Source organism: Lissotriton vulgaris, chromosome 2_1 (genome assembly GCF_964263255.1).
Source record: "Lissotriton vulgaris chromosome 2_1, aLisVul1.2, whole genome shotgun sequence".
Taxonomy (NCBI): domain Eukaryota; kingdom Metazoa; phylum Chordata; class Amphibia; order Caudata; family Salamandridae; genus Lissotriton; species Lissotriton vulgaris.
In genome coordinates this window covers 1,471,225,715-1,471,247,381 of record NC_141687.1, presented here as the reverse complement: position 1 = coordinate 1,471,247,381, position 21,667 = coordinate 1,471,225,715, and the positions used below count along the sequence as shown (strand labels likewise).

General features: G+C 44.7%; 1 protein-coding gene across 1 annotated transcript; it reads left to right on the top strand.

Annotated features, from left to right (window-relative positions):
* The first annotated feature begins 3,360 nt into the window (after nucleotides 1–3,360).
* DBI (diazepam binding inhibitor, acyl-CoA binding protein) lies at nucleotides 3,361–19,747 on the top strand. Its single transcript, XM_086957337.1, has 4 exons — nucleotides 3,361–3,498; nucleotides 9,688–9,805; nucleotides 14,395–14,457; nucleotides 19,489–19,747. The coding sequence occupies exons 1-4, from the start codon at nucleotides 3,490–3,492 to the stop codon at nucleotides 19,560–19,562; spliced, it is 264 nt and encodes an 87-aa protein (XP_086813463.1). The 5' UTR covers nucleotides 3,361–3,489; the 3' UTR covers nucleotides 19,563–19,747.
* The last annotated feature ends 1,920 nt before the right edge of the window (nucleotides 19,748–21,667 follow it).

The window sequence follows — 21,667 nt, the reverse complement described above, 5'->3', positions numbered from 1 at the left end:
GAGTCGAGTTTTGGTTCTTGCAGGTTTTATTTGCTGATACAAAAAATCAGTACAGGAGGCCTCCGCTGGGATCTGCTTCTCTCTTCTTTCGGTCTTCTTTGGATACCTTCCTCCTTTCTCCGGATGGGGCTCTGTCGAGTCGGTTCCTCGTCGGTCTCCGTGGTGGAAGGTACTCCGCCGTGAGGGAAGACACAAGAGAGGTCGTATCAGTCTCTAGGTATGGCAACACCGGGTAATCAGGAATGGGGGTGAGGGGACACCAACAGTGACTTCTGCACACTAAGTGAGGGAACGAGGGAGTGTAGGAAGGGTAATGCAGGAGGCGAAGGGAAACCGGTTACGTTACAGATCCACCCTTTCTCCCAACCCAGCCCGTGATACGCTTGAGTACCTCTGAGAGCCACACACCTCCTCGTTGGCCTCCAGGCTCCCGCACCGCCGACGGGTCACTCCACTCGTCGTCTTCTTCCTCCGTAGTTGGAATACCGGGTACTGTCCTCGTCTCTCTCGTTTGGTTCCTCTCGTTCCACGCCTCTCCTCTCTTCTCGCTCCACGCCTCTCCTCTCTACTCGCCTTCCGCTCCTCCGGTGAACAAGCACACCTGAGTGCTTTTACCTGCTGTATTTGAGGCGTATCCGGGCTCCTCCTCCTCAGCGTTCCCAGGCCAGTTAAAGGGGCCACATCCTTCCTCTTCGGCGTCACAGCTATATAGTTTGTTGGTCCCAGTCCAGACCGGCGTGTGCGATGGCTGAAATGAAAGGAGGGGGGGGTCACAAGGTGAATACCCGCTCGGGGTTGTCGGGTTCGTAGAGTGAACCTGAGGCATGACGTCCTCGTTACAGCGGTATAATTCAAACTGCAGAAAAGGGCCCGAATTTTCAACCTTGCACGAGGGTCCGTGACGCACTGTCCACACTACTGCTCATAAGTGCAACAGGTGCAGGCACCCAGGTTCAAGAATGAAGGAGGGTATTTCTCTGTATATATGGTTGTATTTTACTATTGGGCCCCTTCCCCACTTCCTTTAAGGACTATTTAATGTTGCTGCATCACTGCTGGCGAGGGCTGCTGGATGCCACAGCTTGAAGGAGACAGGTTAATGAGGGGCAGGAGCTGCCTTGTGGGGCGCACCTATAAAAACAACCTCTGTCTCTGGAGGCGACAGGGACTATCTGTAGCAATCCGTCATTCCCGGGGCAAGCATGGGGAAGATTAAGAAGACCCACTAACTCCTTCCCCCACCCGCCCTGGGGGCACTTCGTGGGACTAGAGTCGGAGCAGAAGGGAAAGGAATCGGCATTCAGCAGCCTCACGTGAAGCTGTGAGTGGTTGAAGGGTGGGGGGCATTGCTGTGGTGGGACAGTGGTTCACACAGGTTTGACATCAAGCTGCTGGAAGCAGCACAGTCCTGTGAGGTTGTTACCCTCATCATGCGCCAAAGAACATCTTGTAGGCTGCAGCACAGCGTTGATTCAATTATGTGACAAGAAAGGGCAAATGGCACTGCATTGTGCAGCAGTGCACACAATTTTATGTACCATTACCTCACTACCAGCTGAAATTTAATTAAAGGCAGTGAGGCACCCTTGGACAATTCTTAGGAATGAGTTTCATTCACTGATGTGATATGCCATACTGTGAAGGACCCGCAAGACAGTCAAATGGCAGCACAGAAGAGGGTAGTATGCTAAGAGGGAGTTTGGCTGTTATGTTCCCGTTCCTTATGTTACACTATTACTGGATCTTATGAAAAAATCTAGAATCTGCAATTTTCATCTGCGATGAGCCAGAGAACGGTGGCAGGTTCGGAATTCCTCCATCTGTCCAGAAATAATTTAGATCTGTCTTTTTCTCCATACTGTGTGCACATGGCTCAGTGAATTTTTGCAACAGGACCCTTACACATACCTGCACAGGGCCCGCTGTAGGGCAGAGATACCATCACCACAGCAATGGGTGTTAACTTTGGGGGCAGGGGAGGGGAGTTGGGGATGCCATTTTCTCAAATATATGATGGGAGTTAAAAGCACCTGCTACAGTGTTCCTTGCTGCCAGCAATATTCTGGCAAAAATACAAAATGTCAATATAACTGGTGATTAATGGAGCTGATGAACAGAGAATCCAGCTTTGTCTAGTGGAAGTTTACTTTTGACTCATCAGGTAGCGCAGAGTGTGGATATGCTTCAAAGCACTTGCACCATGCAGATCACAATGGGCGTGTAACAAAAAGTTCAGTGGGATACTGATTTTGTGGGGGAGATCCTTTTATTACTTGCAGTTAATAAGTTAAAATACTAATACAGAATGTTGAGCTACTACGCCTGTCACCAAGAGCTGCATATACAAATGCATGTGAGAGGGTGCATTAAGGAGATGTGGGTGGGGGACAATAGAGTGACTGGGTGGAGCCAGAGGTGGAAGTGGGTGGCGGTGAGGAAGTGGGTGCAGCCTCCCACACAAATTTGAGCACCTGCACTTAATATTTTACAAATTAAGCACTGAACTGGGAACAAGTATCAGCTCTGTCAATGCTTGCGCCTATGTGATGTAAAATCATTTAATGTGGGATGCAAAATATTACTGCCTCGCTTAACCTTGTCCTTTCCAAAATGCTCAATCTCATGGTCTTGAAAACAGGCAGTGTGAAAAAAACTGAACACGAGAATGTCGGCTCAAAAAGCTGGCACAAACGATGCTGACTGTGCCGAATAAAAGTGACGCACTGCAGTGAATCTGGCTGGTGAGCATGCGTTTTCTGCCAGTCCCACAGCAAGCAAAAAGAATGCAGTCTGACACCGATCGGTACAACTCTCGCCTCGGACCACTCCTTGCGCAAGCAGCTCGATTCTGAGTGTGGCCGATAGCCGCCTTCCCCTCAGCTCAATTAACCACGCGACCCGATCGTTCGATCACGCTGCTCAAAAAACAGAAAAAGGACTTGTACACGACATGAGCCACAGTTGCCTGAAAGATTTCCGCCATTGCCGATCGGAAAACATGAAGGGCAAGTGACCAGCGACGCCCGATTGCAGATTAGGATCATCATTATTTTCATTACCTGAGTGACATTACCTGTTTATGTTATGTAACATATACTTCAAACGAGCGTTTAATAAATATGGAACATAAATATACATAATGGCAAATTGATTATATTGTAGAAATAAACGTGTTCTATGCAGTTAAATGTACACTCTTATTTTTTACAAATTTATTTTTACAAATTCCTTTTTTCTTACACACGCAATCCTTTGTAGTTAATTGGGCCTCTTGTCGTAAAAGGTACAGAGGCAGTTCAGTCTCAGTCTCTTTTTAGTATCTATCGGGGGCGGGGTCTCGTTGTCGTTTTTGGCTACGCCCTATGCTCTTTGCCCCATCCCACCCACCCCACGTGCCTGCGTCTTTTTCTTTCTTCGGCAGCTGCCTGCCTTCATTCGTATCTCATCACTGGAGGCTTCACTGCACCTGTCGGCAGCTAAACATCCATCATGTCTCAGGTACTCCAGGTGAAAGGGGTTTGCAAAAGTCTCGTGGGCTTAGGCGAGAGGAAGCGCTTTCTGCGCAAGGGAACACTTAATTCCAAACTTATGCAAGGTTAAAGGGTTCCATGGTTTGTGTAGGGAGGCGAGGTGGCATACCAAGACGCTATATTAATATAAATAACATTTGGATATATATTTGGCAGGGAGGCAGTGTGCTAGTATGGGGATTTACGGAATTGATCGCTACTCGTGTTAGGACTCTATAAGCGGTATTCAGTAATGCAATTACACGAATTTAAATAATTGAACATTCTATGTGTTTGCGTATGTTTAATTTGCGCATGTTTTGAAATGTTCAGTCAGCGAACGTCTTGGAATAGGAGTATGTAGGTACCGAATTAAAAAAGCAGTGATCGACACAATAGAAAGAGAGAGAGACAAAGAAACACAGCCAGGATTTGACAACCTTTATTCTACAGCTCGTGCTGATGCCGGTCAAGAAATGTGCGCGCTGAAATGATCATCGTTTTAAAGCGGCTTGAGAAATGTTCAACTGACATATCTCCTCCTGGGTTTGTAGAATAGCACACCGCCTTCTTTTAATTGCTCAGGACGGGAATGAGCATGTTTGCTAAGCCTGGTCATGAGTCATGCAATCTGAGCAATGAATGTTTAGAGAGGGGTGGGGTATTAAGAGTTAACACCTTAAACTAATAATAAACTGAAGATGTAAACGTTAAAGGCTAAGGGGGGAGGGGGGGGGGCATACGCGAAGAAGGCCCACTATTCATCGTTCTCAATCCTAAAATACTCGTCTTGGGTGTTAGTTCATCAGCAGACCTTCATCTTTTTCTTATTAGTTAATATGCTATTGTTACTGTTATTGTACTCTGTGATTTAGCATAGTTATACTGTTAAACTATTTGCTCATACCAGACTAAAAAAAAAGTTTGTTGCAAATAAGGTTGTTTGTGAACGTTTACGTCCTTCACCAAAATTGTAAGTTCTTGCTCTCGTTGGTGTGTAAGGGAAAGGTTTTCTTGGAAAGTTTCGGTTTTGCTTACATGTGGCCTTTCGGAACGTGAAAACAGTTAAACGTTCTTCCTCATGCAATAGCATTTCAGGACCCCAGTTATTATGCACACTTTTCCATCACATATTCTCCAATCGGGTAATATCTGATTTTTTTTTTTCCCCGCTTATGGGGCCCGATTTACAAAGAAGTTATGAGTAGCTGACCTTTGCGAACTTTTTATTGTATTTATGCAAGATGTAAGTTATTACAAATACAATAAGACTGCGTAACACTTACTGTTACCAACACACTTAAAAAAAAAAAAAATTGTATTCTCGAGTGTGCCATTTTTAGACAGCCCTAAGCAGGTGCCGTGAGTAGTCTGGGGACTTCTATTCAAATGTTACCCGCTCCCAGTGTTGCGCTTTTGGTGTCTACTCAAATATTTTAGTGCGTTTCCCATACTTGTCTCTAGACTTGCATTACAGCTGGAAGGTCCATGTGTAATTGATGGTGAGAGTGACTATCTCGAGTTAGGGAGGAGCGCCACCAAGCCAAGTTTTCACAAAGATGCGGGGGAAAGAAAGGACATATAAGACAAAAGTATTCTAAAGTGACAAAAGCGAGGATATTCTAAGTTAAAAAAATCATAACAACTCGTATTCCAGAACTAGCATACTTTATGCATGCTTAATGCAGTATTCACAAACCTGAGCTGGAGAAACTGCCATATGAGTATTTGATGTGAATTCTGTGTATTACGAACTACTCTCCAAGACCATCATAGTTGACGCCTTTTTGGGACAGGAACATTCAGAGGCGGCTGTTATTCAAAGGCGTTGGGGAAGGGAAGGGGTGGGGTGGGGTGGGGTGGTGAGCGTTTTGAGGGAATGAAAAACAAACAGCTGCATATCTTCTGCTGCCTCCTCCACTTGGCCCTCTTCACCCACTTCCAGTGCAGGAAGCATCCAGCCTCCCAGTTTCTTCGCAGAGTGGGTTGAGGATGGTTGTGGATTGTGGTCTTATTGTAGATAAAGTGAACGCAGCTGTGGTCCGTCCAATGAAGAGCTGTGGTGCGACTGAATGAGACGTTTGCCGGAGGTGAAGATAGGGTCGAGTGTGTGACCTGCAATGTGGGTGGGGGTAGTGACAAGTTGTTTGAGTCCGAGGTTGGCGAGATTGTCCAGAAGGGTGGTGGCGCTGCTGTCATTGCTCTTTTCCAGGTGAAAGTTGAGGTCTCCCAATAGGATGTATTCCTCAGAGGGGAGGGCGTGTGGGGTGATAAAGTCAGTGATGTCGTCACTGAATTGTGCACGGTGTCCTGGAGGCCGGGAGAGGAGGGTGCCTCTGAGTATGTCTGTTGAATGGCCCTGTCAAAGCGGGGCACAGCAGAACTGTGGTGAGGGCCCCAGTAACTAGCTCAAAGGCAGAGAACAAGCCTTCATTGTCCACATCGGGGGCTAAATAAAGATCAAACTAATTTGTGTTCATGGCTAGCAACCTCAACAGTACGCACATAGGGTTGACTCCTGACCATCTAACATGAACACCATTCGTCCCGATAGGGACAATATTTAATAGGCAGTTACAGGCTATAAGGCTATCGGGATAAAAAATCATGGATGACACAATTGGATTATGGTTGGTTGCTGCAGTTAGTTTGACCCTGATATTAGAAACGAAGTGATTGGCAGTGGAGCTAATTAAGAAGTGATCAATTGTGGAGTGTGCACCGCTCCCCACAGACGTGTGGATCTGTCCAGTGCATGTAGTATTTTGGTCTTCCAGCAACAGAAGATCATATTTGAGGATAGTGTTTAAATCCTTTCCTTACGTACTATGTAGGAAATGTGAGGCACCTTCCCTACTCAGTTGGTAAAGCTACATACCCATCTTGACAGATGACTACATCTTTGGATATTAAAATCACTGAACCATACAATTGGACAGGAAGGGTCAGATGGCAATCGGAACACATCTAGATCCACTTCCAGACTGTTAATAAAATCGCAGCGAGTGGAATCAAGCACATTATAAAAATCGATCATCCCCCCCCCGCCCTCCTATTAAATGACAGTAACATAAATAGATGATAAAAAGATGATGTGACAGCTTTTCTAATGGTAACCGGCAGCAAATTTGAATTCAATGCCTGTAAACCACCTTTAGCGTGACCTCGGGTGGCAGTATTGCTTCAGTAAATGGGGAGGTAAAACCTTCAACATGCAGAGGGTCCACCCGCCAAGTTTCCGGACTACAAATTATGGGGGTAGTATAAATGATATCAAGCCAGTTAACTTATTCCGCAGCCCTAAGAATGTTCCCATGAAATAATGCCACATAACCCATTATAGCCAGGTTGAACTGAAGGGGTGGCTGGGCCAGAGAGACTAGAGCTTCTTGTCAATGCCTCGTTGCCAAACAGAGTGGGAGTACATAGAACAGGAGCATTAGAATAAACGGAAGACTTGTGTGGGGCAGGGAGATAAAGTAATAGCGGCTAAAGAGTCATTCAATCCAACAGGATAAGGGGCCACCACTGCACCTGAAAGTCAATCTACCGCCTGCCAATTGTTCAAATCATTGTACGTGTTTGAAGGTGTGAGGGGGGGGGGGGAGGAATCGCTACCAGCAGTAGTGGGAGGGTGGGGTGGAGTGGTCAAAGGATCGATAAAAGCACTGGGTGCCCGAGATGGGTGACAATAGAAAAAAAATCCAAGGGTAGGAGCAGAACGTTACCAACCCCCCCCCCCCCCCCCCCCCCCCCTGTGTTGGAGATGGGTGACCCCAATCTCCATCATAGGATTTCCTAGACGGACGATCAAGCCCAACCTATGTGTCATCCGGATTCGATCAGAACCAGAGATTGGGAAAATAGACTTGGACTGCAGCCAGTGCAAAACGTTGCTCCTTAATTGGACTGGTGATTTGACTGAGCTCCGAGGTAACGGTGAGACACTAGCTATTATTGCTATATAAGGACATCCGGCAGAGGAGTGGTAAATTAATCCCATTCTTATTGGGGCATCCAGCTCCTCTGCTATGCACCCCTGTATTCTCCCAACTCATGCTTGGCTATTAGAGAGACCAGCCTGATGTAGGATGTTGCACACCCCTCACAGAATTGAAAGACCTACCCACAGTTAAACCACCCCCCATGATGTTAGAATAACCCTCCCTCCTGAGCCCAGAAACCACATATTGTGGGCAAAATTGTGAAGTGTTACAGTGCAAAATTGAGGGGTGGGTTGGTGGGTGGGCGGGAGGGGGGGGGCACCCATCTGTCTATTCCAAACTGTAACTAAAGATTGAATTACAATCTTGAGGGGGTGATGCGGGGCATGTTAGTAGCCCTCCAGCCTCCTGCGAGTGCATAGTAGACTGAGTTTCGACAGAAGTAGTGCACCTTGCTTTAACACTAGATTAAAGTTCTTTAGTGGTTCCCGGCCTAGAACTTTTAGGTGCAAGCAAACTTCCAATCGCACCTCACATTGTCCAAGAGTCTTTTGAAAAGAGTCTTAAGTCCACAAATATGAGCGAGAGAAGAGTCCATGGCATGATTAGATTGAGGGTCTATAGGTGAATCAGGCTTCCTTAACCCAGACTCCTTTTCTGCTTGGCAGGAGGATTGTTACTAGAGGAGGGAGGTGGCACTAAAACCATTCTTTTAGCTGGGTCCTGCAAAATGTCCCACAAAACCTCTGAACCAGATTTTTACGAAGAAATGGGACTAGACAGTTCCTTTTGCCAAGTTGCCAGCGTGGCGACGTTCCCCATGCTCTTACCTTATCAAGGCCCACATTACGCATTTACTGAAGCGATCTAGGGAACAGGAAGTACGACTTGATTTAGCGGTGCTTGAGTTTTACGTTTCCCCAGCACAGCCAAAAGTGTAGTCCTCAAACTCCAAGCTTACCAGTACTTTAAGAACCTCCTTGAAGTGGTAGCTTCTGAGGCTTGCGATAGATTCTAGGGGCTGGGCGCCCCGCCCCCTACTGTCAAATCCCAACACGACAAACTACAGCAACTGCTAAGGCAAGAGCAGTGGCCCAGCCTCATCCAGGCTAGGATGGGCACCACAATGGCAACATCGGGGAGCTTTGGCTGAATGTGGCACATCACGAGCCGCGGTACCAAAAATATTTTTTAAGCATGATGTGCCCCTTCCTGGTTCTGTTGGCTGCTAGGAGATGTAGGTTTGGGCAGTCTGGCAGATGTAGTCCCACCCTATCGGGAGACAGTGGAAACATGGAGTAGGGTGAACAATTTTTTTTTAAAGTTCAAGCTGCGTGCGGCAGGAGTCTTATAAAAAAAAAATGCGGACAGGAGCGGAAATTGGGTTTATACGTGGAACGTAGAAATGGTCTTGCCAGAAGTACCAGACCGCTCCCCACCGCAAAGCCAAGAAGGGTATGTATCCCTGCTTTGGTGCTAATGGGCGCAGGACGGGTCCGGCCAGCGCAGCGGGATTTGTCAAGTCGCTTTATAGCACATGGGGTAAGGCAGCGAGCAGGCCCTCTCCCTCCTGGGGCTTTGAGTTATGGGACTACGAGTCAATGCAGCCACAAAATCAGCGAGGCGTCCACTCATTCTTCGCTTTTGTCCTTTTCTTTAGCAGTTACCTGAAATACTGCAGCTGTCTGTCATAGTTGGCGAAGTAAATATTATTTTCCTACAAATTTGCAAAACCTTTTGTCTATTTCTAAGGATATGAAAATCGTCCCCTCTGCTTCCACTCTTAGTAAGCTATGTGTTCGATATATTGCACCCTTGCCCACACTAAGAACAAGTGCTGCATTGAGGGGTTGCTAAGAGACTCGAGATGGTTTACTGCTGGACTTGTTTGTAGTAGCTTTCTTTAGTATATGTAAATAGTGAGCAGGCCTTTAGCATCTTTAAATAGTGAGTGATTTATTTGGGTAATTTGATTATGATTACTTGATTTTTGATGTTCTATTGCTGTGCACTATTGGATGTGTCGCCTCACTCGGCACTCATTTTATAGAACCATAGAGTGTAAACCCTGTGTGGTTGGAACCAGAGAACGACAATTTTCACATATCTTTGCAGCAAGACTATTAACCAGTGAGATGTCATATTAGCCACATTGAACTAACTACTATTGCCAGAAAAGATTTTTGTTCTAATTAATCTAAGCACAATACTGACTTGTTTTGTTTCTCCACAAGGCTGAGTTTGATAAAGCTGCTGAAGATGTGAAGAATCTGAAAACCAAACCATCAGATGAAGATATGCTAATGGTGTATGCGTTGTACAAGCAAGTGGCTGTCGGGGATATAAATACAGGTATGTTAGAATTTATCTAGTACTATTGTTGAGACTATTGTGATGGGTAGTGTTGTAAATTTGCCCTTTCTACAGGGTCAACCCCAAATTTTTTAAAGCTGGGCCCTGTTTTTACTGGCTATAGAACTTTGTGCAGTTTGCCCCTGCTAAACTGCAGCAAATTGCTTGTGCTCCTCCTTTCAACATGATGACACTGGCATATTCCTAACTGGCTTATTTATCTTCCCTAGAAGTCCCTGGTACATGGTGCCCAAAGTGTACCCAAAGCCGGTAAGTTATATATCACCAGTTGCTGCACTACTCATTGTGCCACCCACTGCAGTAACCATGAATGTACGATGGTAGGCCTCTCTGCCATATTGCCGCAGTGCCGCCTGAACCGGGGACTCAAGCCCCCAAGAGCCATCGCGCAAGGAGGCGCTGATGTGGGTTCTTTGTGCCCATAGGCACATACAGTAATCGTGGGATGGGCGGGCCTGTCCACAGCTGTTTAAGGCCAGGCCGGGCTCCCTCTTAGTGGGACAGTATGTCATCTACATCAACCTGTGCTGGTGCAGTGTGATTTTTGTTTGAACTTCGACAAAGAGACACAAGGGCAAGGAAGTAACCTGGGGCTGGTGACTGCTGACTGCAGGATATTGACGATTGTAATAGCTAGTACTTTCTCCCTCTTTACCCCCTCCTGAAGCTTCTCAGAGCATCTTTGACTCTTATTTAGGAGGTGGGTCTATTAGGCTGATTGTTTAAAAACACCACGGGGAAGAGGAAAGATGCCCCCATGTGTTCCTCACAGGACATAACCATTGACTCGTTTCTGGTAAAAGCATTGCGGGCAATTTCCAAAGAGATACATGGCTGAGAGATGTCTCTTTTAAAAAAGCATTGGTGGCCATGTCGTTAATGGAGGATTGCATGTCCGAGGTGACTAAAAAACCAGCAGAGGTTGCTCTGGGACCAGGCCAATGTCAAGATGAGGTTGTGAATGTTTCAGTAGACTCCAACCCTGGCACCATTCGAACTACCACAGCAGTTGGTCAGAACACACGAAATAGAGCCAGGCCGACGACACTCATGGTGCGGAGCGAAGTGGCCCACCAGCCCTGAATAAACAAAGGGAAGCAACAAAGAAAATAATTCTGGCAAAGAAAGGGGAACGCACTGTTGGCTTAGACATTAAGGCTGCTAAGGACTTGGAAGATTTGTGGGTTCCCTTGAAACAAAATATTGTGGAAACAGTGACTAGCCTTTTTGGATTTTATTATTATTTTTTTTTTATGAATTGGCGAAGTACGGGCAGCAACAAGGGCAACTCTTGATAACCTTTACAACACATTGTCTCCCTCTAGCCAGGCCATGCAAAACGCTGTACCCAATGATCGGGAGGTTCAACCAGTATTTCCTCCAGCAGAGACTCGTACCGAGACTCTGATCACTCAATCTACTCCTGGTGCAACAAGGCCTGTGGCACAGCTCACAAACCCAGGGTTCATGATGTTTGGGCCGCTAGCTACTTATAACGTTGAGTTGACTCATAGGGGTCACCAAAGGGATCGACCACCGATTGCAACAGTAGCCATGCAGGGGGTGTTACTCTAGCTGCCCCTAATACCCTAGGTTTACCAGTCATAGACCTGCACCAGCAAGCTACCCTTATGCTGTGGTCTAGGCAGGTGTACCAGGACTTAACAGTGCAAATGACGAGTCCACCGCCCAGTTAATGAATAAAGTGACCCATTGGCTGTGTAAAAATGCCGGGTTTTATGTTGCGGAGCACATGCATATTCGGGTATCAATGAGTGGCAGGGCTAGGAAAGCATTCTCAGGAGACAGTGTGATTGTGACGCTTAGGTATCCTGAATTGGTCTACAAGATCAGATTTCCCTCCTCACAATTATTCCAAGCAGAATAGGGAATTAAACCATTACCACTGGGTTTCTTTTATAGGCCACCATTTAGCTTAAAATCATCCCAAATGTTTTGCAGGACAGGATGAGGGCTTTACCTTGGACGGGGCGGGGGCTTGAGTTTAACCCCTTCGCTGTGGTGGCAATTCCGCCGCAGCGCTGGGGGGGGGGGGGGGGGGGGGGCGAGCGGCGCTTGCATGCTCGTGACGGAGCTGCTCCGTCACGAGCCGCGGTTGAGCTGTGCTCGTGACGGAGCGGTTCCGTCATGGCCCCGCCTGCTCAATAGAACGCACCGCGCAGGCGTGGCGGCAGGGCCATGACGGAACCGCTCCGTCATGAGCACAGCTCAGCCGATGCTCATGACGGAGCAGCTCCGTCATGAGCATGGAAGGGGTTAAGAAATGCATTTGCACCGTTGAGGGACCTGAATGATACAGATTGACTACAAGAAGGCGAGGGCTCGTGCAGAGTTACTGACATCCGGGCCTGATTTCACTAGTATATCAAGCTGGAGGGAGGTGACTAATTTGGGATAACACAACACCCCTCCCCCACGAGTGCAGGGATCAGTCTGTTGGGACCAGATAGCATTGAGAGGGCTACAATCGCTCCTTTTATCACCCTTTCAGTTGGCTCCCAGGAGGGGCGTATTGTGGCGGATCTAAAAATAATCTTGTGGAATGTAGCAGGTTTAACCAGCAAGTTTATTTACTAGCAGTGTGGCTCCCTTATATCAGATTTCCATATAATATGCCTCCAGGAAACGTGGGAGCCAGAAAATAATTTCTTCATTGAAGGTTCTAAAACTTTCTTCTACCGAGCATTAAGGTCTGGCTCAGGAAGAGCAGGGGGGCCGAATTATGTTTATAGACCTGAATTCACGGTAGATGGAAGACTCCGTCATGGGACTCTGATGGTGCTCAAGAGCTTACATTCTTAAATAACGCTTACAGGCTAGTTATAATTAATTTCTATAATGCAAAATCGCACTCGCAGGGATTGATTAGCCTCGATAATCAAGGAATTACACAGCTGGAGCAAATACATGAGGTAGGTCTGTCACAGTCCCAATTGATTTTAGTTGGAGATTTTAATTGTCATCTGTGTCCTAACTTGAGGGTGACCCATTGTGACTGGTCGTCCTATACACTGAGAGGGACAACACATGGAACATATTCAAGAAGGGCTGGATTGAAGTGGCCTTCTAAACATCTATGGGTTATCTCACACGCTGGACTTGATTGCACCCATCCGGATATAGCTGTGCCCCCGACTTACAAAGGGAGAGGCTGCTCATCAATTATCAACATTATTTGTGTTTTTCTTACATTGAGGAGTTTTATACCTCCTTTTTTTAAAATATCAATTATAGCATATATAGTGATCATAATCTGGTGACCATGTCACATGTTGCCCAGCTTAATCACATACGATGCGCCTGCAATCACGAGAAGCTGCACGTATTACACAAGGTGTCCACTTAATCTCGCTCACATCTGGAGCTTTGTGGAACACAGCCAGGGACGAGGCATTGACCCCCACCCCCTAAACATTCTCTGGAAGCATTGTCCTTTACCTCCGTCGTCCCCGTGAAAACCCAGTTCCACGGGCAAGATATAGTTCCCCTATTCCTACTGAATTACTTGCAGGTATTTTAATGATGTGGCCCAGTTTCCTTAGCATTAAATGAGATCTAGGACATGACTGTGCATACGGAATCAGCCAAGACACACATAATTGATGACTCGCTTCAAATTCTTGATCAGAACGGTGCTTGCCTCCTCATCCTACTCGACCTCTCATCAGCCTTTGATACGGTCAAACACGAAAACTTACTCGATCTGCTGAATCTCCAGCCGAGGGCCAACCTCTGTGCATAGCGATCTGCCTTCTTTGTGTGGAGGCCTTTATTAATTCAACCTGCCTAAGTCAGTCTAGTCTCATATTCTGGACGACCTGGGTAAGGAAAATATGCATTGAGAAGACAGCCGTAAGTGGCAAAACTCTCTCCAGATGGACAAGAGACATCAGCCAGGTAGTAGCGACCCGTGGCTGCTTCATCTGCCTATTAGCGGGTTGCTCCCAACACTTGAATGGGACCGAGAAACTGCAAGTTTGTGGGATGGGAGAATTGTCATTTTAGAGTGGGTCACCCTTATTGCCAAATCCCCAACCCTCTTAACCCCTCACCCCGACCCCCAACTCTGCCCTGAAATCTTTTGTATGACTCGTTTTTGGAATCTCCTCTTCTGTGGTTCCCAACTCCTATGCACTCCCATTTGCTGTGGTCCAAATTCTTTTGTCGTCATTTCAGCCTACAGTACTACTCAACTTGTTACATTTTGTGAAAAGCAAGTCTGAATAGCCTTTTTGTTGGGTCCCGCCTCAACTCTTAGCATTCTTCAGATTTCTTCCATGTCATGGAGTGTAATTTTCCAATCCATCTCTTGGGGAGTGAATAACCACTCTATAGTGAAACCATATCACATCGTTTGTTTTTAGTTTACACTATTTGAATTGGCGGTTTTTGTTGTGTTTTTTTTTTATCATGCAATTGCTTTACCCCATGAAATGTTTTGTGAATCATTGGTGCTTTCTAATAGAAGCTACTATGTTAAATAATTTGCCTGTAAACGCTATTTAAAAAAATCATCCATGTAACCTTTCTTTACGTTTTATCTTCAGATCGACCTGGCATGTTAGATTTCAAAGGCAAAGCCAAATGGGACGCCTGGGAGAAACAAAAAGGTATTTTTGAATACTGTATCAGTAATACATATATATGGAATACTGTGAAATATAAACTGTTTTTGTGTAAGATACTCCAATATCCCGTTTGCTTTTGCTTAACAATTGATCACAGATTACAAAGGTTCGTTTTCTGCTGGTTTTGGTAGCTTTCTTTTTGATAACAGAACTACTACTTTTAGCACTATTTAGAAGAAAACCATAACTGTACCTGAATTCTTTTGTGGAAATATGTTAAGTGCTGTGTTACTTTGAAGCGGGGCGAAGCACAAATCGAGCTGGGAATGACTGAGCCTGGCTGTTTATCTAATGAGAAGAGGAACGCACTCAATTCAATGGAGGGCTGTGCAGAAAACCTGTAAGTCTGTGAGAAGAGGGTAGAAAGGGCTAGCTTTTGCCTGAATAGTATTCTCCTAATAGTTTTGTGAGACCCTTTTGAGCCAAGACAGTGAGTGGTGGAGACTGTTTGCTATACTTAACTGATTGTTTTTACTTTAGAACTACTAAGCTTTATAACTTTGTGTTAATGAGCATTACACTTTTTCACATTTGAAAATTGTTCCATTTACCGGTCTTTGAATTATTTTAATAGATGTATAAAATTACCATGTAATTTACGGGCATACCTGCTGTTTATTTTCCTGGATTCAATACCAACACACTATGGTGGGTTAGGGTTCTTGGGTTGGGGGGGATTTAACCATATGCTATGCTGTAGCAGATGCAATTTGATATTTCTTTGGCTTTGCAGTTAGGGCTCTAAATATGTTTCGCTTATGGTGGTCAGGAATAGACTATAGATGTATGGCATTTCAAAAGTGCGAATGAGTGATGTGGTAAGACTTTATGAATGGGTTTCTGCATACATTCCTGTAATTTCTTGCTTCATGGGTATTCTAAGCTGGCAAATAAGCCCGACTACACATACCTACATTTTGTCTTTGTTAACTACTGCAACACCTACCGTTCATCTGTGCTGATATGGGCATTTGGAGAGCAGCGACTTCGTTAACGCTTTGAGCCTTAACACCATGCTCTAAAGTCCAGCTGCCCAGACTGTTACAGAACCTTTTTGTCCTTTACAGGGCTGTTTATTATAGAGGGGTCTGTTGTGCAGATTTTCTGTTTGTGGTGTGTTGGCCAAAGTAGGAAGGATTAAAGCAGCATGGCACCTTGGAATCTGACACTATCGAAACTGTCCTAAATAAAGCAGGTTTTTGCTGGTATCCTTTAAATTCCTAAAACTAGCCACCATGGATTCTCCTGAAGGCTGCGCACATTATTCAAGCAGGGAGGGCTCTTCTGTAGCTTCCAGTAAGGGAAATTGTTAATTTAAAAAACCTTGTTCAAAATACTTGTGTGGGACAAAGCTCAATACCAAATTTTACGCATTGTTAATAAATGCTTATGCTACTATTCAAATAATGCTGCTCAGTTTACCACTTTCCGAGGCATGGGACACTGCAGCCTTGCTTAGATTTGAACTCTCTGAATTGCAGTCTTTAACTCTTCTTGCATCTGATCCATCTTGCATAGTCCGCTAAATGGTACAGGGAAGTTCCTCAAGCTAACCCTCCTCTCTGGTCTTTTAGCGCTGTCAACCAGCCAGAGTTTAATGTCACGCTCTGCGAAACTGCTTTCCATTCAACCAGGAAGGATGCATGTTTCGGGGTGATTTTCTCCTTACTCACTCACTCTGCTCCTTAAACTAAACTGAAGATGAATGATCAGTGTTTGGTGTGCAGAAAACCTACCTATTTTTAGCAGCCTCTGGCCAGGGGCAACCAGTGGCCCATCTCTAGGACCTTCGAACTGAGCCCATATTTTCTCCTCCGTATCGTACAGCGCACTGTGCAGATCCTGTTGATTTGATCATTGCCGATACCCATGCATCAATTCTGTTTTGCATTGTATTAGCACTGTTTAGTTTTACATTTTTTGTTTGATTTCTACAGAACACCAGGAATAATTTATAGAAATCAATTACTAGAAAAATGTATTGTTAGTCAGTAATGAATTGTTGGTAGCCACTAACCAGGACATTCATGGGGCTGCTTCATTAAAAATTCCTGATGAATGGTATGCTTTGACTTTTTTCATTATCATTTCAATCTGGGAAGTGTAAGCGCGCTACTCTCCCTTGGGGGTCTCAAGGCACTGGGGGGGCAGCAGATCAGTTTAGCTGAAGAGCCAGGTTTTGAGAGCCTTCCTGAAGGAGTTCAGGGAGGGGCAGCACCTGATGTCGATCAGGAGCTCGTTCCAGGTCTTGGTCGAGATGTAGAAGGTTCCCCCTACTCAGGTTTTGTGGATGCTTGTGGTCTCGGCGAGGTTGGCGGATCAGAGGTTTTTTATGGGTACGTGGAGGGTGATCCTATCATTGAGGTATTGGGTCTGGTGTTTTGTAGGCGTGGGTGAGTCTTCTCAACGGTGAGCCGTTGGAGCTTCCGTAGGTGTTGGCTGATGTGCTTGTGTCGAGGGATACTGAGGACGAGTCTGGCGGTGTTCTGTATTGTCTAGAGCTTGCGGAGTAGAGACTTATTTATGCCGGTGTAGAGGGCGTTTCCATAGTCCAGCCTGGTGGTGATGATTGTGTGGGTGACTAACTCGGGGGTTGGGGGAGGGGAATGATCCATTTGAAAGTCTTATGGAGGGTGTTGAAACAGCTGGAGTTGACGGCATTGATCTGTCAATTTATGGCGAGGGAAGAGTCTAGTACGATGCTGGAGTTTCTGGCGTGATCCGTGGGGGGTTGGTGGCCACCAGGTGTTCCATGCCGACTAGGTGGTGACTAGGAGTTCTGTCTCCTCAGAGTGGAGCTTTAGGCAGCTGTTGCTCATCCAGGCTGCAACGTCCTGCATTCCTTCCTGGAAGTTGGCTGGAGGTGGAGTCCTTGGTGACGGAGAGGATGAGCTGGGTGTTGTCGGCGTAGGATACTATGCTGAGGTCGTGCTGTCGGATGTTGGCGGCAAGGGGGCCATGTAGATAATGAAGAGGGTTGGGCTGAGTGATGATTTGAAGTAGTTTTCAAAATGATAGATGGAATATCCTTGCACAGATTTGCTCCTAAAGTGGCCCCTCTTTCACTGTTGGTTGAATGTAAGGATTTATAGTTGTATAAGTAATGGCCTAGTCTTGAGGTGCTTCTGAATCAGATATTGTAGTTAAATTACTCTAGATGACGAGGTCAGTAAAATGCTCTCTAGACAAAGCATAAGGCATTAAACTTTGACCATCTTGGAGCAAGTGCAACTTTTGCAAATACTTGGTCTTGCATTGATACAAAGATTAGTCTTGTACTGTTGATACTTTGAAATAGATTGGTATATGACCTTCGTCCAGTCAAAAGATGAACACATCAAAGTAAAAAGGTTCAGGGATCCTCCAGGTTAACTATGGCGGTAAACTTAACTAGGTCTTGAAGGAGTTAAAAAAAAAAAGATTTTTTTTTTTTAAATCTCATTATTTTTTCTTTTGTGGAGTAGGCAATAACCCAATCCAGTTTCAAAGCACCGGCCACCAGAGATCTCACAGGCCCACAAGCAACAATAATTTTCTGTGTGATAACCTGTCCATTTTTCATTGCCCAGTCCCGAGTACGAATTGAGGATTGACACGTGCATCATCTGGCACTGCTGTTGAGTTTCCTTATCTTCATCTATTAAACCAGACACACCACTACAAAGTTTTGACCTTAATCTTCCTTTTTGGTACTGACCATTTGATTTCCTTGTGATTACTAAGCAAAAAAGCAGTTTTTCAACATATTTATTGATTTTTATAATGGCAACAATAAACGTGTACTGTTAAAAATCATTTTGTCAGTGTACTAAACCAAGTTGTAGGTCTCAGACAGGTGAATAAAATTTTGACCTGTATTTAACATCTTGTAAATCCTATGATGGTCAGTTATAGAATCCTTCTCAAAAAATTTTAAATCCATAAAAAGACATTTAAAAGATGGCACCAACTTGGTGTTACTCAACAATTCCATTTGGCTCCGATGTGCTTCGATGCACATGTACTCAGACATAACGTGTATTTTGTAAAGGGCACGTTCACCCAGAGGTCTCTTGGCGCTGAATAACAGATGTTCATTGTTACCCAACTCAATGGTACTCATTTTATCGACTTCAGATGGATGAAAGGCTGAGTGGACCCGCCTGGATTTGAACCTGCGACCATGAGGTCGAAAACAGGCCTCTGCAATGGACACATTAGTCCACTGATCCACTCTCCTTCTCTGGACATCAACCGAGGATCCTCTGCGCTACTCATATTAGTGTACCAGCTCTACCCACAACCAGGATGGGTGATTCCTGATGACTACCTCTAGTTATCCATAGTATTTGGATGTGTGAATGTGTGTTTTACCCAAAATGAAATGCTACCCTATAATATTTTTCTTCCTGAATCTGGATCCTCCTGGCTTGCAGGTAACCTTGGAAGTGTTGTAATTTATATTCTACTCAAAACGACAGTGGATTGGGTAACCCCTGTTGGTTCTTTATTTGGCAGTGTCGTATTTTTCAAAGCTTGCCAACACCGCAGTTCCGTTAAGTGTGTAAGATTACATCACTTACTTAGAAATGTGTTTTTAGTACATCAGGATTTGATTAGTGGAGCGACCTTCGACTGATGGCTTATAAAATGGTGGTTTTTATTTTAAATTGTGATTGTTAGTTTGGAGGAGGAATAACTTGATACAGGCTGGAAAACCTGTGCCTGAAGTGTTAATTCTACTTCTTCAGACACTAATCGGCAACGTTTTTTTTTTTTGGGTGGGGGGGGGGGGGGAGGTAGTATAATTAAAAATACTTCCATTAAAAACTTGTCGGTTGCCCTGCTTTGTTCTCTCCTTTGCATTTTATTTGAGTGTGAACATTAACTTCTCTTACTAATGTAGAGAAGAAATATTATTTTGCTTTTTTGTAGTCCCTCACTTGTCACATTAAACAGTCTATTTTTTGTTCCTTTTTAGTTTTTTTTTGTTCACCTTTTTTAAAACTTTTTTTTTTTCTTTATTTTTCATAGGAAAGAGCAAGGAAGATGCAATGAAAGAATACATTGCACTCGTGGAACAGCTGAAAACAAAATGCGGCTTTTGAGTCTGAGGCTGCAGGTTTCTAGTGAATTGTCCTTGCAGGAATTGGTTTCCTGTTCCTAGAGTTTGATACTGTAGTTGACAAATGTAACAAATGAAGTATTCTGTTTTTGTATGACTTCTGCTTAGCAACTAAAATAAATTGCAATCTTGGAAGATTTTTAAATAAACCCAATTGTGTTAAACTTCTTTCTTGATTAAGGAATTTCTTAGTGTGCCATTTAACAGGTGCATGTTAAGAGAGCGGAGGTGTCTGATCTATTACCTACTCAGACAAAGTTATGTTGGTGAGGTTTAGTGTTGGGATTGTTTTGAAGCTGTCATCCATTTGCCTATTACCTGGAGCGAGCATCTTTGAACAGACTCTGCCCGTGTCCTCACCAGACATGTTTCTGTGTGGAACCCCTACCCCCCCCCCCCCCCCCCCCCCCCCCCACCCCCTCACAACACTCTTGGGGCCGTTATTGTCCTGTTTCCTAAAAGTAGATTGTGGTGTCCTACGAGGCTCATGGTCGACTTTCCTTCTGTTCAAACAGTTTAAGGACTCTGTGGGTCATACTCCTATTTTCACTTGTATGTGGACCGTAGACAAACGCATATGCTTGTAATTTACTCCAAACCTTGCTTTGCTTCACAACATAAGGTGTTGTTTGCCTCGTGTCCTGAAATTGATTCCCATGAAGCACTATTACTCCCTCTTGTTTGTTGATCTCTAGCCTAAATGATGACTAAAGCGTGAATGCATGTCCAGTTGGGACAGTGCTTAAGAGTCAACCTTAAGTTAGACTCCTGGTTTTCTGGACTTCAGCTCGACTAATGGAAGGGATTGCAGCCTATCCAGAATGAGACCGCCCTTCGAGTCTTTAGGTTTCAAAAATAATGCAGCCCCCAATTAGACATGTCATTATTGGTTTATTAGCTAATGGAGGGTGATCTTTAAGACTGTTTTTGTTTAAGTAAACTCTAAGGCTAATCCCCAGATTCTGTCCATGATCCCTTGACCAAATTTTATTGGGACTTCTCCCTCTAAACTCACACCTCAAGGAAGACTTATTATTTTGAGCTGTTGTCCTTGTTTTCCTTTTTACTAAGGTTTTTAAACGGTTTGTAATGGTTACATAATTCACTGCTCGCTCATCTGGACACCAGTGTAGGGTATGGCACTCCTTAAAAAAAAAATGCAAGTTTGTTGTGGAAGTGACCGGTTGTGCTGTGCCCTTCCTTGCGTGTGTTGCTGCCCTGGACTGCTTTGACTTCCGGCTGTACTGCAAGTTATTACTGAAGCCTGCCAAAGGAATGTGCTTCAATTAGTTGAATGTATACCTTGCTCAAATGATTCTAAGATTAACCCTTCTGCTGCTAGGGTGTTTGCGCAGCTCTGTACTGAAGATTTAAATATATTAAATGACTGTTTGTTCAGGCACATGTACTACTTTGGTGTCTATGTGTTGGCACAAGCCTTGCGTCAGTATCACATTATACCATGAATGTATTATCAAAATGTTTAGTTCTTTTTATTTATTTAAAAACTTATTTGCTCCATGTTTTGTTTCCCAAATGGACAAAGATTCTGCAACGTTAATCAAGAAAATGTTGCCCTGAATGGCTAGAGTCCGTAAATTCCAAATGTGTGGGTTTTCCTAAGGAAAATAGTCTGTACAATCCATTATTTAATAATGGCACAGATCGTGCAATTGTGGCTGAATCTTAGTTCATGGTGCACTGTGGATTTAATTATAAACTCTGGATTATGCAGTGTAGTGGTCAGATCCCTGACCACTACACACCTGTCGGGGGACGTCTATCACAGTTCCTACCTGTCTGGAATTCCATCACCACAGACAGGTGGGTAAGACAAATTATCCAGTATGGTTATGTAGTGTAGTTCCTATTTTCCCAATAGGCCCTGCGCATTGGAATAACATACAGTAGTATGGACGTAGAAGTGCGGATCTTCCAGGTCTCCACTGACTATGCTAAACCTAATTGGGTTTGTTACCAACTAGCTCAGAGGTCACTGGAAACTTTCTTGACTGAATAGGAAGTGATCAGCTTCCCTGGTACAGACAAGAAGGGATTCAGTTTTCCAACACTCCACAGAGACTGCCC

Bases quoted from the DNA above. Each gene is read 5' to 3' on its own strand.
- DBI (XM_086957337.1), top strand. The intron at 9,806-14,394 runs GTATGTTAGAAT...TTTTATCTTCAG, and splicing joins TGTCGGGGATATAAATACAG to ATCGACCTGGCATGTTAGAT. The intron at 14,458-19,488 runs GTATTTTTGAAT...TATTTTTCATAG, and splicing joins CGCCTGGGAGAAACAAAAAG to GAAAGAGCAAGGAAGATGCA.